This window comes from Chionomys nivalis, chromosome 7 (genome assembly GCF_950005125.1).
Source record: "Chionomys nivalis chromosome 7, mChiNiv1.1, whole genome shotgun sequence".
NCBI lineage: Eukaryota > Metazoa > Chordata > Mammalia > Rodentia > Cricetidae > Chionomys > Chionomys nivalis.
Genome location: NC_080092.1, coordinates 35,629,686 through 35,651,235, shown reverse-complemented (window position 1 = coordinate 35,651,235; position 21,550 = coordinate 35,629,686). Strand labels below are relative to the sequence as shown.

The window sequence follows — 21,550 nt, the reverse complement described above, 5'->3', positions numbered from 1 at the left end:
ACATTTCCTTATGCTGATGAGTGGATAAGATCATTTTCGTAACTGTTGATGCATTTTACCACATTGGCCTTTGAAAATATTCTGTGCACAAAAAAGAAATCTCTTATATCGTCAATGTTTTAAAATTTAGCATACAAGTAAAGTTGTCTTGGCTTTTTTGTATTCACACCCCAATAAACTTTGCTTCTACTCATTCTCTTCCCTCATATTCTTAATATTTCATAACCCATAAAGCATTTCCACAGAAATAGCTTTAATTCTGATATCGGCACTGAAAGAGAATCTTTTCTTAACTAACACTAGCGTTTTGTTTTGTTCTCTTAAGACAAGACTATGTGGAGCCCAGGCTATTACTCATTGTGTAGCCATGCTGCTGTTGATTCTCCTGCTTTTGCCTCCTGAGCGTTGGAATTACAGCTGTGCACACCACATCTGGCCTATGTGGCGATAAGGATTGAACCTGGGGTTTTGTGTGCATGAAACAATCACACTAGCAACTTTGAGACATCCCTAGCCCCGAGCAGGAATTTTTTAAAAAGAGTTTTGCTCACTTGATGAGTGGGAAGATCTCTGAAGGAGGAGCCATGCAAGCAGTAGCGTGACTAGTCTGATCACTGCTGGGAAACCCACACAGCAGCATGTGCAGTTAACTCCCGGGGCTCCACAGTCAAGGCACTTAGAACAAGAACTCCAAAGAGTCGTATGGTGATAGAGGAGGTGAGAGGAATCAATACATCCTAGGTGTCGTGATGTTCACAAGGGTCCTAAAATGATTAACTTTGAACTCAAAAAAGCCATGTGAAATTTTCAAGTAAAACTTCTAAAATAATAGGAAAAAAAAAAGATTTTCTAAGTCAGGTACTAAAACAAAAGAATAAGGACATTCAACCAATCTAGAATACGTAAGGAGTAAGAGAGACCCAAAGCACAGAACGAGACAGGGAAAGTCCAAACGGACCAGAAGCCAGGGGATCTAATCTCAGACAAGCTGAACTCACCTGTTAAAAGGCACACAGTGTGAAACTGCATTAAAGTCATTTATTGGCTCCTTTCAAGGGACACACAATGCAAGTGACAAATAAGACTGAGGAGATGTGAGCCAAGAGGGCTCGGTTCCCAGGATGGGTGACGACAGCTGGCCAGAGAGTACCACAAGGATGCAGAGGTCCCGTGGACAGAAGACAGCATCTCCTGGGAGCGTGGGCCTTTATCGCACTCATTCTGGTCCAAGTAAGACAGAATATTTCCTAGAAGCACTCTGCTGAGAATTAGGGACTTGACTGATCGGTCCTTTGAGTCTTAATGTTTTGTTTTCTTGCTTGTCCTAATCCCTCAGTTTTTCTTCTTAGATTTATAGTTTCTATTATTACAAGGTGGAACTATTTTTTGTAATGGAATGTAACTACCATGACATGTTCATTATTTTTTTTCCAGTTAACTATTTTTTTTCTGAGGTGTTTTTTCAAAATGTGTGTGTGTGTGTGTTTGTGCATGCTTACATGAGGTTCACCCGCTGCTCTTTTGGAGTACTAGAGCGGACCAGAATTCAGTTCCTAGCACCCAGCTCCAAGGCACCCAACACACTCTTCAGTCCTACACACGTGCACATACTCTCACATACATATAAGATTAATAAGATATTTTAAATAGCATGGCACTGCCACTAATACATATGAATCTCAAAAATTCATTTTTAAAAATTGTAAACATTATCATCACATAAATATTACTTAATAAGTATTCTTGTCACCTAATTTCTAGTCTACATTTATAATTCCCCAAGTCCCTCAAAGTTCCTTCACTTTTTGTTTTTTGAGACAAGATCACACATTGTTTTAGCCATGGTTGGGTTAGAACTTGGAGTGATTTTCCTGCCTCAGCTTCTCTAGAACAGGGATTACAGGCCTGGCTCACAGGGCCTGGCTGATGTGGCTGTTGTTGCTGCTGCTCCTCCTCCTTTCTTTTTTTTTTTTTTTTCTCTTCACCTTCTCTTTCTTCTCCTTCTCCTTCTGAATTTAAGCATAAAGCCAGGTGTGGGTGGCATACACCTTTGAGCCTTGCACTTGGGAGGCAGAGGCAGACCACCTCTGAGTTTTAAGCTAGCCTGGTCTACATACTGCATTCCAGGCAGCCAGAATTACATGATGAGACCATGTCATGAAATCACAACAGGAGAATTAAAATATAATTACTGTAATGGTCTGTCCTGTCCCTTTAAGAGAGAAGCCCTGCCACTCCCCCCCCAGGTCTGCTGAGACAAGCAGATTGTCCTTCAGCTTCCAGCCTGAGTCTCTCTCTCTCTCTCTCTCTCTCTCTCTCTCTCTCTCTCTCTCTCTCTCTCTCTCAGCTTCTGCCTCTCTCCCTTCTCCCCACTTCTCCTCTTCCCCCTCCCCCTCTGTTTCTCTCTCTCTCTCTCTCTCTCTCTCTCTCTCTCTGCCTTTCTCTTCGTCCCCCTTCTCCCTCCCTTCCTCTCCCATTTCTCTTCCCTTCCATAACCCACTAAATAAATATTCAACCTCACTCTGCATGGTGTGCCTGTCTCTGTCTCTCACCCTCCACATGGCTCCCTGCCTGGGATTTGCTGCTCCTTGTGGCCTGCTGCCCGCTGCTGCCACTTGGGGGAATGGTGCCTTTTTATTTTTATCATAACAATTACATCATTTCCTCCTTGTCTTTCCTCCCTCTAACCCCTCTCCATGTATTGCTTCCCTGTGCTATCAAATTCCTGGCCTCTGTGTTGTTGTTCTTGAAGTCCTAGTCTCCGGTCCCTGTGCGCACCAAGCCTTGACCCCTCCCCAGAGGAGGGTCGAGACAGCAGCCAAAATCTTGACCAGTCCCCCAGTCTATTTACCCCTCCAACCTCCCCACCCCCCACCCCCGCCCTGTTGCTGTGTTTCAAGCTTCCCAGTCCCCTAGGGGCTACCCAAGAGCGCAGGAATCCCATTAAACCTGGCTTGATTGAGATTTTTGAGTCGGCAGAGAGCTTGCATTAAGAAAATTCCTAATAGTTCTTACATATATACACACACTCACACGCACACTGAGTCCATTTATTGTTATTTGGGCGTACATGATTTCAGGGCTAACCACTTGGTATTGGATATATTGGATAGCCAACTAGGGGCTCCTCCCCAGAGAAGACTGTTTCTTCTGCTCTCGGAGTCCTTGTTTGCCTTCTAGGTCTTTATCCAGTTTCCCTCTTCCATGTTAGCATGTCTATTAATATTGGACTTGTTCGGGTCTTGTTTAGGCAGCCATATTGCTAAGGTATCATGTGTGAAGCTTCCCTGTGGTTTCTAGGAGACACATCTCACAGGTGTCTTGGTCCTCTGGCTCTTACAATCTTTTTGTCCCCTTTTCTGGGATGTTTCCCTGAGCCTTAGGTGCAGGAGTTGTACTGTGGCTATATGAACTGGAGTTGGGCACTCAGGGCCAGGGTTTTTTTGTTTGTTTGTTTGCTTGTTTGTTTCTTGAGACAGAGTTTCTCTGTGTAGCTTTGGAGCCTGTCATGGCCCTCACTCTGTAGACCAGGCTGGCCTTGAACTCACAGAGATCCTCCTGCCTCTGCCCCTCAAGTGCTGGGATTAAAGGTGTGTGCCACCACCGCCCAGAAAGGCTTTTATTTATTCATTTTTTTGGTTTTTTTATTATTTTTTTTTTATTTTTTGAGACAGGGTTTCTCTGTGGTTTTGGAGCCTGTCCCGGCTATTTATTCATTTATTATGAGACAGTGTTTCACTCTGTTCAGGCTGATGGTTAGAGATGATCCTCCTGCCTCAGTCACTTAAGTGCTGGAATTACAGGCCTGAGCCTCCACAACAAGCCCTTTCTCCTATTTTGAAAACAATCCGTTTCTACCTTTCATAACAGCACCCAGTTTGGGGTCTACAGTAGCAGTCCCCAGACTTGTGTTTTGTCTTAAACATCCTTTTGCATTCTTAGACACTGCTGAGGGTAGAGGTGTATGTATATTATTGATAACTCAGTGACAAAGCTTAAAAAAATCCACATATATGTATTTTATGTGTGTTTTGCCTGTCTATGCCTAGTACCTGGAGAGGTCAGAAGAGGGTATCAGATCCCTATGAAATGGAGTTACAGATGGTTGGGAGGCACCATGTGGGTGCTGCGAACTGAACCCAGGTCCTCTGCAAAGAGCAAGTGTTCTTAACTGCTGAGCCACAAAGCCTTTGCCCAGTACACAAAAGGCCCCTGCAAGAATCTCAGTACAAACCTTTAGTGTAAGCATTAACTAGCAATAGTGCATCTTACTAGGAATTAAAACTGATTTGTTCTAAAGCACAAATATATAGATACCGTCGTTTGTGATGGCATTACATGGGATTATGTGATCACGAGAAACTACTTGCCATTATTTGGGTCTGGGCAGCAGGGAAAAATGAACGAGCAGGGGCTGGAGAGATGGTTCAGTGGTTAAGAGCACTGACTGCTCTTCCAGAGGACCTGAGTTCAATTCCCAGCAACCACAAGGAGGCTCACAACCATCTGTAATGAGATCTGGCACCTTCATCTGGCCTGCAGGCATACATGGAGGCAGACTGTTGTATACATAATAAATAAATAAAATCTAAAAAAACAAAAAACGAGCAGTCTCTGTTTACAGAAAGTGACAGTGAAAATATAATTAAACAGTGTTGTCGGTAACGCAGATGTCAAAACACTTCTCCAAAAGCACCCAGGGATCCAAGAGCGGAGAGTCAAGTCTTGGCCTTTTCCACTTAAAAAGTTACTCTTTCCAAACCGGGATAGGTGACTTTAACACTCGAAAGGGTGAGGCAGGAGAGTCCCGAGTTCGAGGTCAACATGGCCCACAGAGAGCGCCTGTCTCAAAACACCAAAGCAAACCAAACAGTTAAGCCGAGAAATCAGAAATGACCGCACAGCCTTTTAAGGAACCACCCCGGGGAGCCCTTCTAGTGAACCGTAGGCTTCCCACTTCCCGGCATGCCCCGGGCGTGCGTGCGAGAGGCGTGGCCAAGGGCGCGCGCGTCCCACGTGACCCCAGGTCAAGCGGAGCGGGAATCTGCGAGCTTGCGGTTGCTGGGTCGCTTGGCTTTCTTCAGCCGCGGGTCTGCACCCCTGAACCGGCCCGTGCCCTCCGGGAAGGAAGCCCGCGAGACAGGAAGTGCTCCCGCCCGCAGCTCGCAGCTAGTGTTCCGAACTTTCCGGGCCTCCCGTGGCGTCCGCTTCCCGGCTTGCCCTGCTTGCCCTGCTTCCGCCTGAGCTGAATCTTGTTCCTGGCACTCTGCTACGAAACGTGGTGCAAAAATGTCCCGGATCGAAAAGATGAGCATTCTGGGCGTGCGGAGTTTTGGGATAGAGGATAAAGATAAGCAAATTATCACTTTCTTCAGTCCCCTCACAATTTTGGTTGGACCCAATGGGGCGGGGAAGACGGTAAGTCCTGAGGCGAGGGCCCCAGAAGGTGCTTGGGGTGCCGCTTTGCATGGCGCGTGGACCTCAGCGACCCCGGAGCCGACACGGCCCAGCCACTTTTGGGCTTGGCCCTTATTACCGTGGAAGGTCCCGCCCCCATGTTCCCGAAGCTTAGCTGTCACTCCGCGTTAGTTTTTCTCAACACTCCACCCCCGCCTCCGCCGCCGCAAAGGTATAAAATGTGAGAAATACGTAACCTAGAGTTTCAAAACATGTCTACTGGTAAAGCATAACGAATGAAAAATAAATGATTTAATGTCAAGATGAACTGATGGAGTGAGCCTTAAACTGGAAAACTTTTGTTATCATGCTAATAAAAATTTGGTCTGTGCATTGTGACACATAACCTTTAATGCTAGATTGGCAGAGGCATGCCCATTTTTGTGAGTTGCAGGCTAGCCAGAAATGCCACGTTGGGTGTTGAGGCCTGGGGGTGGACCTTTATATGGAAATGTGTGGTGAATGTCTATTATGTTCTTAACATCGTACCCGCTGCAGTCAAGCATTAGTCTCCTGGAAGAAAGACCTAGTAAAGCGTTTATAACCACTAGCTGCATAAATGTGTATGTTATTATTTTGTTTATTTTGGAGACAGCATCCCAGGTAGCTCAGGCTGACCTTGAATGCTTGATCTTTCCTGCCTTCCACCTAAGTGCTGGAATTGTAGGCGTGCATCACCACACCTGGATGTGAATATTTGTCATAAACATCTCTTTATGACTAAATAACACAATTTTCTATTTCTTTAGACCATCATTGAATGTCTAAAGTATATTTGTACTGGAGATTTCCCTCCTGGAACCAAAGGAAATACATTTGTTCATGATCCCAAGGTAATGGTGTTTATAAAGTTTCATATTTAAAAAAAATGAAATTTTTGTAATTATAAAAGTACTAGTTGCTTATCGGAGAGGACTTAAGTCATCTACAGTCTAAGCACCCCGGGATAACCATTGTTGGTGTTTTTATTAATTTTTCTCCCTATGTGTAATGTTTTGCAGAGCTGAGATCATAGTCCTGTGTAATGATGCATTCAGGTTTTCCCCACTGAGCGTTGCCGTCCAGTGTGAGGTTACTAAAACACTATAGGACTGACACAAGGGGTTCAGCTATGCAAGTCAGACTTGTGAAGGTGGAAGGAGAGAATGGATGCTGCAGAGTTGTCCTCTGACCTCTACACATGTGCCCACACACAAACATGCACATTTGCACATCACACTCAAAGTAGTAAAAAATATTGGTATTTGGGATGTGTTTTCAGTCTTTGTACTTTTTTTTTTTAGCTGAAGTCTTTATTTAAAATTTGTGATGCTGTATAAATAGCGTTAATATTTGCGTTATTGTTTGCATTTCGATTGCTTTAGTTTTTCCCTTTATTCTACCTTGATGAAAATCTTAGTGAAGCTTTGCTTGAATTGCAGGATTTTTATTACTAGTGTGTATATAGTATATTGTGTTTGGCCTATAGGTTTTTCTTATTGCATATCTATATATAACAAGAATATGAATTTATTTAGTCCCATTAAATCTCAATAAGTTAAGGTTTTATTCTTAAATTCTTTCTGTACTTGTAAAACCATGTCTTTGTGTGTTTATATATACACTTGCATATTTATATTTTAGTGTATCCCTAGAAATTTTTTTATACAAGTTAGGTTAGTGGTGTGCTATACATGTTAATAACAAGACACACTTGCTGTTTTTAGTTTCCATGAATACTCTGTTGAGTTTATAGGGTTATTGTTTGTTTACTTTAAAACAAAGTCTCACTGTATAGTCTTGGCTGATCTGAAACTAGCTACGTAACCAGACTGGCCTTGAATTTAACAGAGATTAACCTGCCTTTGCCTTCTGAATTAAGGACACGTGCCACTACTACCAGGCCTAGTTTATTTAACCAACACCTGTTATTTAAATTGTATCTTTAAATGCGACTTTAAACTTTAATCCTGATATGCTGCCACATGCCATTAATCCAGTACTCTGGAAATGGAGACAGAAGGATCAGGAGATTGAGTACAGATTGGGCTACATGAGACCTTGTCTCAAATGAACGAAACATCTTAGACATACCTGGGATAAGAGAACCTCAATTGAGGAATTGCCTACATCAGATTGGGCTGTGAGCCTATCTGTGGGGCATTTGTTTTTGATTGCTGATTGGTATGGGAGGGCTTGGGAGGTCCTAGCCCTTCCAGCCCATTGTGGGTAATACCATCCTCGGGCAGGTGAACCTGATCTATGTAAGAAAGCCAATAAACAGCATTCCTCCATGGTCTCTGCTGCAGTTCCTGCCTCCAGATTCCTTGCTGTGGGAAGTGCTTCTGTATATATTTTGCTTTTATTGGTTAATGAATAAAGAATCTGCCTTGGCTGTAATGGGGTAGCTGGGAAGGGGAGGAGAGACACTGGACAGGACTAAACTGAATGCTGGGAGAAAGAAGGCAGAATCAGGAGACTCCATGGAGCCAACAGAGGGGAAAGACGGGAGCTGCCAGCTGGAACCTTGCAGGTAGGCCACGAGCCTAATATAAAATAATAGAAATGGGTTAATTTAATATGGAAGAGCTTGCAAGGAATATGCTATAGTGATTGGCCAAGCAGTGATTGAATTAATATACTTTCTGTGTGGTTATTTTGGGGGTCTGGGCGGCTGGCAAACAAGCGGTCTGCTACTGCAGTTCCTGCTTGATCTCCTACCCTGGCTTCCTGAGACAAAACTTGGAAGCCAGAATACTTCCCCAAACTGGTTTTTGTCAGTGTTCTATCAAAACACTCCTAGTGTGACTTTAAACTTTGATGTGACTAAAGATAATGCTGGAATTATGAAAGAAATAGTCATACTGCTAGGAAGTACACTTTTACTGAGTCCTCTAAACTGGCTGCCTGCTCAGACCTTCTCTTTCCTAAATTTATAATCTCCTCTGCATGGTTAATGCTTTTGACTTTTACTTTATTGATGGAGGGATCAGATGAAAATTCCTTCAGTTTTTAACAAAAATCTACCGAGCTACCCTACATTTGTGTCAATACTGTTCATTGTGTTTAGTATAAATTATGACTAATTCCCTATGCTTACCTGTACTCACATCGTTCCCCTGTTTTCAGTCCTGGTTCTACCTCTGAAACTCCAGTTTAAGTAAATGATAGCATTGTCCACACATTTTTTTTTTCCTATACCAAAACTTGTGTGTTGAGGCCGCCAGGTAGTGGTGGCAGACACCTTAAGTTCAGCACCGGAGGCAGAGGCAGGTGGATCTCTGTGAGCTCGAGGCCAGCTTGTTCTACAAACAGGTTCCAGGACAACCAGAGCTGTTACACACAAAGAAACCCTGTCTTGAAAAACCAGCCAAACAAAAAAGCTGTGGACTGGCCTTAATGAATCGGTTTCTTTGTCTTACCCCATTTCCAGTTCACAAGCCAGTCTTTGCTGCTCCTTAGCATGTATCCAGGATTTTCCCTCCATTCTGCCGCCACCAGCTGTGATTTGAGCTGTCAGGGATCCCCTAAGTTGTTTTCTTGCCTGCATTCTTTTTTTTGAGACAGGGTTTCTCTGTGGTTTTGGAGCCTGTCCTGGATCTAGCTCTTGTAGACCAGGCTGGTCTCGAACTCACAGAGATCCGCCTGCCTCTGCCTCCCAATCTTGCCTGCATTCTTGAAGTAAGTTCCAGACCATCCAGGGCTACATAGAGAGACCCAGTCTCAAAAACAGTCAAACAAGACACAATTTTTTTTTCTTTTACATAGCTAGCAACCCCTGTAAATATTTGTTCAAGAGGAAGAGAGTTCCTTAAAGTCTGGGGAAGATGGTTCCATTCACTGTTAATACTGAGTGCAGAGTCCCTGAAATGGAAACACGCTGAGTGCTCAAAGACTCGGAGGAGCAAAGTGGTGAAGGCAGACATAGAAAGCCAAGTCAGAGTTAGAAGACACTAGGTTCAGTGGGGCCTCAGCCTGCTAGGTGAGTGCTTCTCTGCTGACCTTTAGCCTCAGCCCAGCTCTTAAACAGACATTTAGAAGCTTTTGAGTAGAGAAAACATACAGTTTGAGCTATGTGTTAAAGGATCAGTCTGTTGCTGACACTTCTTATGACTGTGTTTTTCTGTTTACCATCAAAGGTTGCTCAAGAAACAGATGTGCGAGCCCAGATTCGCCTGCAGTTTCGAGATGTCAACGGAGAGGTGGTGGCTGTGCAGAGGTCTATGCTTTGTAGCCAGAAAAGCAAAAAAACAGAATTTAAAACCCTGGAAGGAATCATTACTAGAAGGAAGTAGGTACCCAGCTTGTTTTGGAGAGCTGCTCACATCCATCTCCTGGCCTAGAAGTCCTTCTCTCGCTACTGTTTTATTTTAGGAGAATGTATTACTTTTTTTTCAGCAGGATTTTGTTTTCCTTTTTGGTATAGTCTTTTTTTTTTTTTTTTTTTTCTTTTTTCTTTTTGAGATAAGGGCTTATACTGAAGCTCAGCCTGACCTGGAACTCGCTGTGTCACCCAGAGTGTCCTCAAACTCAAAAGGATGCTTCTGCCTCAGCCTTGTGAGTGCTGGGGTTATAGGCACACATCTCCACACCTGACCTCAGGCTTTATTTTTTAGAATAATTTTGTAGTTACAGTGTAATTGAATACAGAGTAGAGTTCCCATCTATTCCATGCCTCTACATGTACAGAGTCTCAGCCATTATTAACATTTAGGTTTTTTTGATACTATTTATCTTGAAATAGAATGATTTTTTTTTCGATTTCTTTTTACATTTATATATATATATATATAGTGTGTGTGTATGAATATTTTGCCTCCATGTATGCAATAACAGTAGGTTAGAAGAAAACATCAGATAAATCTCTTGGAGCTGGAGTTTTAGATAGTTGTGAGCCACCATGTTGGTGCTAGGAATCAAACCAAGTCCTCTGCAAGAGCAATGAATGCTCTAAACCACTGAGCTGTCTTTCCAGCCCAGAAATAGAATGATCTTGTTAAAGATTTATCAATAATATTCCATTGCCTTATTATTGTCATGTATGAATGGTTGTTGTAATTGAGAGTGTATAACTGTCCAAGCACAGGTTGAAAAAATGCTATTTTCATGTTTCATAGGTGAGGCAAAAAGTAAACAAGTAGGGAAGACCAATAACTTATTATCCCTTTTGACCGTTATCAGTGTGTTAAAGTTGATATTCCCTCTTAATGGGTATGAATTTGGAACGTAGGCTTTATCAGAAAAGAATGTCAGAAGCTTGCTTTATATATCTGGGATTTGTTTTATTTTATGAGATAAGGGTCTCATGTCATCTAGGTTTGAAACTTCCTATGTAGCCAAGGATGACTTGAACTTCTGGGCTTCCTGCTTCCACCTCCCAAGAAGAGATTATAGGCTTGTCCTACTACATCTAGTTTGTGACAGCCCAGGCTGGCCTCAGACTCATAGTAGTCTGCCTGCCTTAGCCTCCCTAATGCTCAGATTACAGATGTGAGCCACCACAGCCAGTCACATACCTGGATTTTTAAGTATGATAATTTGAAATAATTCGTATATAATAGATAGGAAGTATTCTTCCATCCCCAGGACTAGAAACACAAGAGACCAAAGTGAATAAAATATGGTATGGTCATCAGTAGCAGACAAGGAAAGGTGAATAAACAGAAGCACAAATAATGTGGGTTAGGAAATGGGTTTCATCACTTCTCAGCCTTTTGACTAAGATCAAGTGTAGGAAATTGTTATTGGGGCCAGACAGAGGACTCAGTGGTTAGGAGCACTTGCATTCTCCAGAGGACACGAGTTTGGTTCTCAGCACCTGCATCAGGTCACTCACAGTCACCTGTAACTTCAGTTCCAGAGGGTCTGATATCATCTGCTCACACCCACAAGTATGTTCACTTGGACTATTTTAAATTTGTTGTTCAAAATTTAAAATATGGGAAGATATTTGCCAAAGAAGAATGAACAACCAAGTTTGATTCTCAGCACCCATGGAAAACCAGATGTGATCATGTATGCTCGTAATTCCAGCTCTGGGGAAGCAGAGACAGGAGGATCTTGGAACTTGGCTGGCTACTCAGTCAGCTGAATCAGTGTACTCCAGATTTAGTGGCAAGATTCTTTGTCTCAGAAGAAAAGTGGAAATTAATTGAGAAAGACACCTGGCTTTTGGCCACACAGACATTACACACAAAAACAAACACATAGATCCAAAAAAGTCCTACTATGTCTTTTAAAAATTCTTACCTTCTTTCTTGTAGTACCTGATTTATTTAACCTCATCTGTGAACTTTTGACCGTGAAGAGTTAGCTTTTTTTCCGTGTGTGTGTGTGTGTGTGTTTATTTCTGTGGTCTGTCTGCAGGTGTGCTTGTGTTTGAAGAAGCCAGAGTTCAGCCTTGGGTATGGTTCTTCTGGAGCCACTTACCTTTTTTTTTTTGAGTCAGTCATTTATTGATCTGGAGCTTGCTAATTCAACTAGCCTGTGAGTCCCAGCCAGGAGTTCTGTCTTTGCCTCCTCAGCACTGAGACTACAAGTGCATCCCACCACCTGAACGTTCTGTTACAGTGTGCTGGGGATTGGACTCCAGTCCTGATGCTTGGATGGCAAGCACTTCACCAACCAATCCACCCTTGCTCCATGAGTTTTCTTGGCAGGAGGACAGTGTTTTAATGGACAGATAAAGTGTAAAGAATAGCATGTTGAAGATGAAGTATACAATCTTCAGCTCGATGTCCAGCACCATATAGACTGGGTGTGGTGGCAGACCCTTGTAATCCTAGCACTTGGGGTTTGGGGGTAGTTAGATTGTTCTTAGCTACACACTGACTTTGAGGCCAGACTGGTCTACGAGAGCTAGCTCCAAGACAAGCTCCAAAGCTACAGAGAAACCCTGTCTCGGTGGGGAGGGGGATTAAACAGAAGAGGAGGTACCTCCAAAGGTTGTTTCACTGATAGCCCTGATTCTCAACTTTGTAGGCATGGTGAAAAAGTCAGTCTGAGCTCCAAATGTGCAGAAATCGACCGAGAAATGATAAGCTGCCTTGGGGTTTCCAAGGCTGTGCTAAATAATGTCATTTTCTGTCACCAAGAAGACTCCAACTGGCCTTTAAGTGAAGGAAAGGCCCTGAAGCAAAAGTTTGATGAGATTTTTTCTGCAACAAGGTTTGTAACTGTGGACTTTGTAGCTGTGGAATTATTAGTCATGTTGTGTTTTGTGAGGCTGTGCTTGATTCAGGTCCTCATGCCAAGTGCCTGTGTTTCACCGGAGTTAGATCCCCAGTCTGGGTAGGCGCTCCTGTTGGTTTTATTGCCCAGGCTGCCCTCAAATTTTTGTGCTCACCCAGCGTCTGAAGCTTTAGGTGCCACTGTGGCCACCTTGATGCTCTTTTATAAAAGAAAAAATTAAAAAGCAAAAAGGGTCAGTGTGCAATACTCCACCACGTGGTAACCATTGGCTGTACTTCCTTTCATTTTCTTGCTGTGCATGTTTAGCTGATAGAATAAATGTAATTTTTTTCACTTAGCCATGATGTCATAACCATTTTCCAGGTTATTAACTCTAAATGTAATATTAATGTTTGCCTAATACTCTGTTGTAATTTACTCAACCAGAAATTTTACTTTTATTTCATATCTTCAAAGGTACATTAAAGCCTTAGAAACACTTCGACAGGTACGTCAGACACAAGGTCAGAAGGTAAAAGAGTGTCAAACAGAATTGAAATATCTGAAGCAAAATAAGGAGAAAGCTTGTGAGATTCGTGATCAGATCACTAGTAAGGAAGCCCAGTTAAAGTCTTCACAGGAAATTGTCAAGTCCTATGAGAATGACCTTGAGCCGCTGAAGGTAACTGATGTTTTTCGTATGGGCAGATTAAAATTTTGTGTATTTGTGACATATAATATGATCTCATATGAGTATTTGCTGTAGGGATGGGTATAGCCAGCTAACTAACATTGTGTTATGTCATATCTCTTCTTTGTGTTGGTAGGAGCTCTTAAGATTTATTTTCTCAGCAGTTTACACAACAGTTAGTTATGATTGTATTTTCCGTGGTGGCAATTGCTGTTATCTAGCATGCTAAGAAATCCCTCTCCCCCGCTACGATATCATTTACCCTTAAGTACTTTTATTTATTTCTTTATTTTGGTTTTTCGAGACAGGATTTCTCTGTATAGCCCTGACTCTCTTGGAACTCACTCTGTAGACCAGGCTGGCCTTGAATTCAGGGGTCCATTTCCCTCTGCTTCTCAAGTACTTAGATTAAAGTTGTATGCCACCATCTTTCAGCCTAAAGTACCTTTTATTTATTTTTAAGTATGTCAGTGTTTTCCCTGCATGTATGTCTGTGCACTGTGTGCATGCAGTGCCAGTGGAGGCCAGAGAAGGGTGTCTGGTCCCCTGGAACTGGAGTCACAGACATTATGAGTTGCCATGTGAGTGGTGGGAATCAATCTGCTTTTACCTTCAAAGCCATATCTCTTTCCCCATTAAACCCTGTATCTTTATATGGCCTTCAGGAGCATGTATATGTCTTTAAAATTACCAGAAACTCAGTTCTGTCCAAAGTCTTAGGTCTGTGTTAGACAGTCAGTCATTCTTATTTACTTATTTAGGTTTTTCCATACAGGCTTTTTCTATGTAGCCCTGGCTGTCCTAGAACTCACTCTGTAGACCAGGGTGGCCTCTGCTGGCCTCCACCTGCCTCTGCTATCATGCCCAGCTTAGACAGTTGGTCTTTAAATTTCCTGATGAGGTTGGATTTGAGAGCAAGTAGATCGTCATTGAGTGGTTGGCACTGGTCCTAACTGTTAAGCACTGCTACAGCTAACCGACTTTACAATTGTTTTCTCTCTTTGGAGATTTTCAAATCGACAGGTCTTTGTAGAGAATTTTTGTAATTTTAAAGGTGTTCTTGACATTTGTACAAAATTTAGACTTCATCCATGACATATATACAAATTAGTGTACCTTTCTAGGCCCTGTTTGTTGTTGTTTAAGCAGCTTACAGATTAGCAGGTTTTCTTACCGCATTTTCATGCATACCTGGCTTTCATTGTTCCTTCTTCCTACCCTCTTCTGGGTTTTAGTATTTATCTCTGAGACAGGATCTTAGCCATTTGCCCAGGCTGACCGTAGGTAAACTCCTGGGCTAGGATCAAGGAATCCTTTTCCCTACCTCCTTTCCAGAGCCTGGATGAGGGCAGCAGTTGAAGGCTGTGGTTTATAAGAAAGGACTTCAGGAAATGCATGCCTTTGGGAATATTTACCCAGCGCCTCCTGTGTGCCATGCTTCAGTCTGCAAACTCAAGGAGGACTTGCATTCCAGTCTTACTTCCCGGTCTTGTCATATTGTCGGCCACGACAGACAGGTGTCCACCACCACGCCTGCTTCCAGCCTGGTCCGCAGCTTTGTCCAAGTTGCTCAAGTCTTCTGACTGTGCTGCTTAGCATGTGTTCTTCTAGTAGTGTCTGGAACACAGTAGGCTTTACTCAGTGATATGGCCATTATTATTTGTAAGATTACTTGTTCAGACCTTCCTATTAGCTAACATTAAACATTTTGGGGATATAGGAGGCAACAACGTAAAGGAAGTTCCTGCTTGTATGGTGATTACAGACTATCCATTAGTATATAGAACATAAGATATATTACTGGCATGATTTATTTTGCTCCTTATATTTTATGTGTGTGAGTATTTTGCCTGTATGTATATCTGTGCAGCACATTTATGCCTGGTGCACTTGATGAGTGGAGGCAGAAAGATTGGAATTTAAAGTCGTCTTGACTACATAGTGAGTTTAAAACCAGTATGGGCTACATGAGATCCTGTGTAAACTAGAACAATGTGGCAAGGAGGGCTCCTTTGTCCCGGCTGCCCAGAACCAAAATAATCACACAGAAACTATTATTTAAAACACTACTTGGCCTATTAGCTCTAGCTTCTTATTGACTAACTCTTACATATTAATTTAACCCATCTCTATTAATCTGTGTATTGCCATGTGGTGGTGGCTTACCAGTTCTATCTGGCTCCGGCAGGGCTACATGGCTTCTCTCTGACTCTACCCTTCTTTCTCCCAGCATTGTTTAGTTTTCCCTGCCTAACAACAAGAAGGGCTGGAACTATATAGCTCAGTGTTAAAATGCTTGCCTGTTATGTATGAAGCCCTAGGACCAAGCCTCAGCACTTCGTCATTATCATCTCTAGACATTTGAGAATTCTGTTCTTAAAATACATCATTTCAGAGGCTAGATTGAAGGCTCAGCAGTTACAACGGCTCACTGTTCTTGTAGAAGATCCAAGTTCATTTCCCGACATTAATATCAAATAGCTCACAATTGCCTGTAACTCTAGCTCCAGGGAGTCTAACACCTGTCTGACATCCTTGGGATGTACACAAACATACATGTATACATAATTAATAACAAATCACTTCTTGGTCTTTTGATTTGGAGAAAGTGTAGTATCTGTTCTTATCAGGGTAGCAAAAATAGTTAAAATGTGGCATTTTACAGACTGTGGCTGTCATACTTTAGGAACAAATGACTCACGTGGGAGTTGATGAAAGCAGGGTATGGGCTTTATGGTGTTCTGAGCGCTTCACATAGTGTTAGCCCTAAATGGTGGTGTCTTATTAAATGGTCCTTGCATAACTTAAATCCATTTCTCAGTGATGGAAACTACAATGGAGTCATTCATGTAGAATTTCTCTTTATTTTCAGAATCGTCTGAAAGAAATTGAACACAACCTTTCTAAAATCATGAGACTTGACAATGAAATTAAAGCCTTGGATAGCCGAAAGAAACAAATGGAGAAAGATAACAGTGAATTAGAACAGAAAATGGAAAAGGTTTGTGGTCGTAAGTTTTGTTCTGTTTGAAAATCAAGGACTATCATAATGAATTGCATTGAAAAACACTTTCATCTCCACATTTTGGGGAAAAAGTAAACCTGAATCTTGATGTTCGTGATACCGCTACTAAAATGGATATTGACTAAAATTTTATTTATATTTGATGTGTCAGGGTGGTTGTCATAGTAACACAGTACGCCGTCTATTTTGGTTTGACACAGGTTTTTCAAGGGACAGACGAGCAACTGAATGACTTGTATCACAACCATCAGAGAACAGTGAGGGAGAAAGAGAGGCGCTTGGTAGACTGTCAGCGAGAACTGGAGAAGCTGAATAAAGAAGCCCGGCTCCTCAGCCAGGAAAGAGAAGAGCTGCTGGTGGAGCAGGGTGAGGCACAGACCTTCTAGCATATTCATTTCCTGCAAGAATCTCCACAGCATTCAGTCTCAAAAGGCTGTTTGGTGGGCTTCATTTCTATAGTATATTCTGAAATGTTAAAGTTGAGGACATAGGATACAGCACCCAAAACACGTGGTTGCTAGGGATAGTGGAGAGAAGGGACAGGAGAAGCCAGGTGTGCTTATGGCTACATAACAAGAAGGTTCTTAAGGTGTTGAAACTGTTTAGTATCTGCACTGCTGTTTGGATATGTAAACTGACATGGATGAAATTATATAGAATTTGGGCTTAGATGGTTCAGTGGTTAAGAGCACTTACTGCTCTTCCAGAGAACTTGAGTTTGGTTCTCAGCACCCACATTCTGTGACTTACAGGCACCTGTAATTCCAGTTCCAAGGATCTAGGGCCCTCTTGTCTCCATGGGCACTCACACACATGTGGCACAGACACACATAGACATACAAATTTTAAATCTTTTTTTAAAAGTTACATGAAACAGTGCATGCACACAAATAAGTACAACTAACACTGGGGATTAAGATAGACCTAATAGGTTCAACAATGTCAGGATACAGTTTAGACTTTATACAGCAGTTTTACATTTTTCATTAGAGCAAAATGGGCAGAGATTTTTTTTTACAAGTACATATGAATTTACTGTTAAATTTAAAAAGTTAAAAAAAAAACAACTAAAAGGAGGGATTTTTTTTTGTTTTTTAATAAAGGTCGTCTACAACAACAGGCAGATCGCCATCAAGAGCACATTCGAGCCAGAGATTCATTAATCCAGTCTTTAGCAACACATCTCGAATTGGATGGTTTTGAGCATGGACCCTTTAGTGAAAGACAGATTACAAATTTTCATGAACTTGTGAGAGAGAAACAGGAAAGAGAAGCTAAAACTGCCAGCCAGCTCTTGGTAAGTATCTTGAAATCCAGGTTCCCTAGGTGATTTGATAAACTTTTTGTTATTTGTTTGTTTTTTGAAACAGGGTTTCTCTGTGTCGTCCTGGCACTCGCTCTGTAGATCAGGCTGGTCTCAAACTCAGAAATCCGCCTGCCTATGCTGGAATTAAAGGTGTATGCCACCACACCTGTGTAATTCGATAAACTTTTTAAGTGAACCTGACTCTGTCATATTTTTAGGTGAATGTTTGGCTATTAAGTAGAAAAGAAAAGTTTTAGAAACATTTAATTAATTTATAAGGCTATAAATAGGATCAAAGTGTAGAGCTATGGTTTTTTAAGCGAAATTTATTTTTGAGGATAACTACAAAAACCTTGGCTCACAATTACTGATGGTCACTTCTGGGCAGTGCTTTTCACAGTTTTAGAAATTATTTCTTGTGTTTTTTATGTTACTTTAAAGGGAAGTTTCCTTAGTGGCTTAATGAAAGACTTACTAATGTGCGTTCTTGGCATTTAGAATGACCTTACAGAGAAAGAAACTTTGAAGCAGAAGCAGATTGATGAGATAAGGGACAAGAAGAGTGGACTGGGAAGAGTGATCGAGCTGAAAACAGAACTCCTCACCAAGAAACAGAGCGAGCTGAGGAACGTGAAGAATGAGCTTCAGCGGCTGGAGGGCTCATCGGACAGGATTCTGGAGCTGGACCAGGAGCTCACAAAAGCGGTGAGCTGTCCAAGTGACAGTCTCGTGGCTAAGAAACCTGGAATCTTCCATTCTGAAGTGTCTTCTATCGCTTGCCCTGGGATTACGCCCCTTCAGTTAATAATCCACATAAATGAGATACTTAAATATCTTGGTCATCAGCTCTTTGATTCTAGAAACCGGTGGGTTAAAAATGAGAATCAACAAGAAAGAAAACTTTAAAAAATACTTGTGTTCAAACTTTCAAGCTTTAGATTCTCGAAATCAAAGTCTCCTTTGAGTGTGTTTGAGAGATGTATGTTCCAAACACAACCACGTGAGGTAATTATTACAAGTCCTCGGTATTTGACCTGAGTTAAAAATTGGGTATTTTTTTTCAATTAGTTTCCACACTGAGATTTTTTGTGATCAACTTGCTACTGCTTTTTCTATGGTAAACAAATTTATCTGGCCATTTTCTTCACGAGTTTTGAGTTTTCTTCCTTGCTTCTGTCCTCTTCTGTCACATCTCCGTCTCTCTTCAGAGTAAACATCCTAATGCACGTCAGAACTCTGGGTCCCACCTCCGTGACTTGAGTGAACTGCTGTTTCTGTGTAACTGGCCACTGCAGTGTACATTTTTATCAGTTTGAAGTGTATCACAGTGTTGCCAGGATGGGGAAGTGCCAGTGAGGGGTCACATCACAGTATCTGTGGTTTCTACATGCCAAGAAATGTAGTGAGCGCTATAGGAACTTAATGAACACCTAAATGGTGACTAAGTTACTAACCCATCTTCATGGATACATTTCTCCTAATTCTTTTCTTTTTCAAAAGATTTATTTTTTGTTATGCATATATTTGTGTGGGTATGTGCAAGGGATTCCAGGTGCTGAACGAGGCCAAAGGCTTTGGATCTGTAGCTGCGAGCTGCCTGACCTGGGTTCTGGGAATTGAACTCAGGTCCTCTGGAAAAGGAGGATATGCTCTTAACCACCCAACCATCTCTCTAGCCCCTCCTATATATATATATTTTTTCTAATTTTCATTTCTCCTTTCTGTTAGACCCTTCTAGGTTTATTTACTAATTTTCTGGCATTCCAGTTCGTACAGTAACCTGAATAAGTGTTTTCCCAAAGCGTATTTAAGGGTTTTTTCCCCTCTTTTGTAATTAGCAAGAAATAGTATTTTGATGCTCTTAGGAATGATTTTTGGTTTTAGTGGCAAAACTGAAGGTTTATTAAAAGAAAGAACAACACATCCTCCAAAAGTGGAAAGAGCTTCTTCAAAGCAGGTGACCCTGAGAAGTGATTTCCATTACACTCTGTCATTATCTTAATTCTGGTGCAAAATATGTAAATGTGCATGTGTTTCAATTATTGATTAGGAACGTGAACTAAGCAAGGCTGAGAAAAATAGCAATGTAGAAGCCCTAAAAGCGGAGGTAATAAGCCTCCAAAATGAGAAAGCTGACCTGGACAGAAGCTTGCGGAAACTGGACCAGGAGATGGAGCAGTTAAATCACCATACAACAACACTTACGCAGATGGAGATGCTGACCAAAAACAAAGTATGATTTTCCTTCTGTGTTCGCTATATTAATTAGTGTTTAAAATAGCTCTTCTGTGAAGTATTGATTTGGTATTGGCTTTGTATTTACAGGTTATAAGAATGGGCTTATAAAATAGACATTTGTTTTTGTTTTTTGTTTTTTCAAGACAAGGTTTCTCTGTAGCTTTTAAAGCCTGTCCTGAAACTCGCTCTGTAGACCAGGCTGGCCTTGCCTCCTGGGTGCTGGGATTAAAGGCGTGCGCCACCACTTCCTGGCTAAAATAGACTTTTAAACTTAAAACTTTTGTTTTCCTTTTTAGTTGTTGTCACTGTTTTTGAGATGAGCTGTAGCCTGTCCTGTTGTCCTTGCTGGCCTCTGACTGTGGACTTAAGTGTTTCTCCTGCCTCAGCTTCCTAACTGGGAATATAAGCATATGCCATTGCCTATATATGTCTTAATAACAGAAAGCCCAGAAATACAAACACAAAAATGTGTTCATTGTTGGTAACTTTTAACATGCAGATGTTTAAAATTTTTATGACATTAGAATTGTTGTTCTGGCTTTAAAAGACCATCCTGGAACCTGGGAGGTGATTTGAAGGTAAAGACACTTGCTACCAAGTCTTCCCACCTGAATTTAATCCTGGAACTCACACAATAGAAGGAAAGAGCTGACTCCAGAGTTGTCTGCTCTCCACATGTGTGCATACAATTTTTTTAATTTTTATTTTTAATTTTTTTTAAAGATTTATTTAGTTTACAGTATTCTGTCTGCATGTATGCCTGCAGGCCACAAGAGGGCACCAGATCTCATTACAGACGGTTGTGAGTCACCATATGGTTGCTGGGAACTGAACAGAGGACCTCTGGAAGAACAACCAGTGCTCTTAACCTCTGAGCCATCTCTCCAGCCCCCTACAATTTTTTTTTAAAAAGGCAGTCATCACTTCAAGTCTTTTAGAAGTTTTGTATTTTCTGCTTGAATTTTTATACTTTTCATTTTTTAAAAAAAATATTTATTTATTATGTATACAATAATCTGTCTGCATGTTTGCAGATCAGAAGAGGGCACCAGACCCCATTACATACTGGAACCTTACTCATCCCAGAATTTATTTATTCAATTTAATTCATTTTAAAAATTCTATTATTTAGTATGTGTTTCTGAACACACACTTGCTTTCCCCTGTTATGTTGCACACCTATAACTCCAACAGCAGAAGTAGACAGATCTCTGTGAGTTGCTGGTCAGCCCGGTCTACATGATGCATTACAGGCCAGTCAGCACTACTGAGTGATTCTCTGTCTCAAAAAAGATAAACAGTGTTTGAAGTTGGCGCTCTCCTTTCCTTCATGTGGGTATCAGGAATGAACTCAGTTCCTCAGGCTTTTGTGCAAATGCTTTGACCTGCTGAGTCATTATGCCAATCCCCAGAATTATTTATGTTCTTAATAAAATGTGGAGGTACAGGCTTGACTTTTTAAAGTTGATTTGCTTATTTTATATTTTCATTATAGACTGACAAAGATGAACAAATCAGAAAAATAAAGTCTAGGCACAGCAGTGAACTGACTTCACTGTTGGGGTATTTTCCTAACAAGAAACAGCTTGAAGACTGGCTTCATTCTAAATCCAAAGAAATCAATCAGACCAGGGACAGACTTGCCAACCTGAAGTGAGTTGCTAAAACATTGCCATTGATATAA

General features: G+C 41.5%; 1 protein-coding gene across 2 annotated transcripts in view; it reads left to right on the top strand.

Moving 5' to 3' along the window:
• The first annotated feature begins 5,022 nt into the window (after positions 1-5,022).
• Positions 5,023-21,550, top strand: part of Rad50 (RAD50 double strand break repair protein) — a 59,891-nt gene continuing 43,363 nt past the window's right edge. The window contains exons 1-11 of one of the 2 annotated variants that reach the window (XM_057775666.1): positions 5,023-5,418; positions 6,207-6,290; positions 9,576-9,727; positions 12,418-12,603; positions 13,084-13,288; positions 16,170-16,298; positions 16,523-16,688; positions 17,426-17,619; positions 18,127-18,333; positions 19,679-19,861; positions 21,362-21,519. In XM_057775666.1, the coding sequence (XP_057631649.1) occupies positions 5,290-5,418; positions 6,207-6,290; positions 9,576-9,727; positions 12,418-12,603; positions 13,084-13,288; positions 16,170-16,298; positions 16,523-16,688; positions 17,426-17,619; positions 18,127-18,333; positions 19,679-19,861; positions 21,362-21,519 (1,793 nt within the window). In that variant the 5' untranslated portion in view covers positions 5,023-5,289. Of the gene's footprint in view, positions 5,419-6,206; positions 6,291-9,402; positions 9,419-9,575; positions 9,728-12,417; positions 12,604-13,083; positions 13,289-16,169; positions 16,299-16,522; positions 16,689-17,425; positions 17,620-18,126; positions 18,334-19,678; positions 19,862-21,361; positions 21,520-21,550 lie in introns of those variants that run through there. The other variant, XM_057775667.1, reaches the window with a different exon arrangement.